The sequence below is a fragment of the Penaeus monodon genome, chromosome 33 (assembly GCF_015228065.2).
Source record: "Penaeus monodon isolate SGIC_2016 chromosome 33, NSTDA_Pmon_1, whole genome shotgun sequence".
Classification (NCBI taxonomy): domain Eukaryota; kingdom Metazoa; phylum Arthropoda; class Malacostraca; order Decapoda; family Penaeidae; genus Penaeus; species Penaeus monodon.
Window position 1 is genome coordinate 21,788,922 of NC_051418.1, and position 1,938 is coordinate 21,790,859.

Genomic DNA, 1,938 nt, shown 5'->3' on the forward strand with positions numbered 1-1,938 from the left:
CAAAGAGTGCAGACCAACAGAAAAATCAAAAGAACATCATCATAACATCAGTTGAGGTCCATCGGGCAGACACATACGAAGGGAAAGGAGAAGCCGAGTCTGGGGTTAGGCGACCGGAGAGGAGACAGAGTGTAAGGAGGTCAAAGGATGAACAAGAAGGAAAGTCGGAAGAAAAGCGAGATAAGAATGAAAAAGTGGGCACAGAATCACCGAAAGATAAAAGGCGAGATTCAAAAAGTCGCGAAGAAGAGATGAATAAAATCACAGTAGAGGATTCTTCCGAAAAGGAAATGAAGTCACCTGCCCCGAGGAAAATTGACGAGAAAAGGCCAAGTTCCGCCAGCAAGAGGTCTGGAGACAAGCACATTGGCCAAGAGGCGTCAGGGAAGTTGAAGCAAGAAAAGGACATTGTCACGCGGTCGACGAAAAGGTTAAAGTGTGAAAAGGGAACAGAAGAGAAGCAGGGCGATCTTCCTAAAGATGAAGAGCAAGGTAAATCCAACGAGTCGGTCGTGGATACACGAAAAACTTCCAGAAGAAGTAGAGAGAGCAGAGAGGACAAAGAGGAAGCCCCGGCAGAAGAGGTGGAACGGCGGGAAATCAAGTCTCCCAGGCCAATAACCGTGAGAAGAGAAAGGGATTCTCTGTCTAGCAAAACAACCGAGAAGAAGGATGACGATTCCAAAGTGGCCAAGAGGGTAAAAACAGAATCCGAGGAATACATGTCGAAACTGCGAAGGAAATCCCACGACGGAGAAGCCTCCAGTGATTCGAGTAGTGTTTCCGAAAACACCCGGAAAGAAGACACTGCTCTCGAGAAGATCAGATCCAGGAGGAGATCCCTGAGGGACGACGACGCCGCGAAATCGAGCGCCGAGAAGAAGAAAGAGGACGCGAAGGAGGAGAAAGCCAAGGCCCTCCAGAACCCATCGTCTGAGCCAGCGGAATCCCCAGCCAAAGCGAGCAAGACCAGTTCGCACTCCAGCGAGAGTTCCGACTCCAAGCACAAGCGGAAGAGCGACGACGGCGACGAAGGCCCCTCTAGCTCCAGCAAGAAGAGCAAGGACGAGGCCGAGGAGGGCAGTCGAGCGCCCAAGAAGCCCTCGGACCTCCACAGAGAAAGGTCCGGAAGCAGAGAGAGACCGGAGAGAGCTCACAGGTCACCAAGACGACTCTCCATGTGTCAGTAGTGTATGTTTGTTTTGCAGTCTATATTTTTCGGAACGATTTCTTATATTTTCTAAAGTGATCTCATACTTTATGTCCTTTGAGAATAACATTGTAAGATATGTTAAGTGATAGGACCATAGACGAAAAAAGTTAGGTTTATTTTCTGTAGGCTTTCATGTAAACTATGTAGGCCACTCCCTCTCACAAAATATTATATTGTACATAAATGTTCAAGAATATTTAGAATATGATTTATTTCACGTTTGAACTTCATGTTGTTTGATGTTACACTGGAACATGATTATATGTAATTTACCCATTATGTATGTTAAAAAGGTGTTTTATATGTATATAACTTGGTGCAATTTCGTATTAGTATCTTCAGTAATTGGCAGTAATTCTCCCCAGTTTCTGTAAGTTACAAATAAATGTACAGTGAAAAAATAAACTTTGTATTTTGTCTTTCACCGTCAGCCAATGCGTGCTCAGTGCCATGTCTGTCTTGCAGATGCGTACTCTGTCAGCTAGGAGGAATGAAGTTCAGTATAACAACACAGCATGCATAATGTAGGTTGTTGACGTGGCAGTTTGCGGGATATTCAGAGATGCGGATTCATATCAATGCATATTATTTCGAAATGCATAGGAAATATTAAGAATGGATCACGCTTTGTTTATGCTTTGTAATTATTTTCAAATCGATTTGAGAATGATGACAAAAAATAGTATTTTTAAAGCAGAACCGGTTTGTATGACATTCTACCCCCC

The 1,938-nt window shown here is 44.2% G+C and overlaps 1 protein-coding gene across 1 annotated transcript in view; it reads left to right on the forward strand.

Annotated features, from left to right (window-relative positions):
• The window catches only part of LOC119594143, a gene marked incomplete in the record, with an annotated part of 99,462 nt that extends 97,843 nt beyond the window's left edge, over positions 1 to 1,619 (forward strand). Inside the window, 1 exon segment of the mRNA XM_037943210.1 lies at positions 25 to 1,619. Within this exon segment, the coding sequence (XP_037799138.1) occupies positions 25 to 1,190 (1,166 nt within the window).
• Between the last annotated feature and the right edge of the window lie 319 nt (positions 1,620 to 1,938).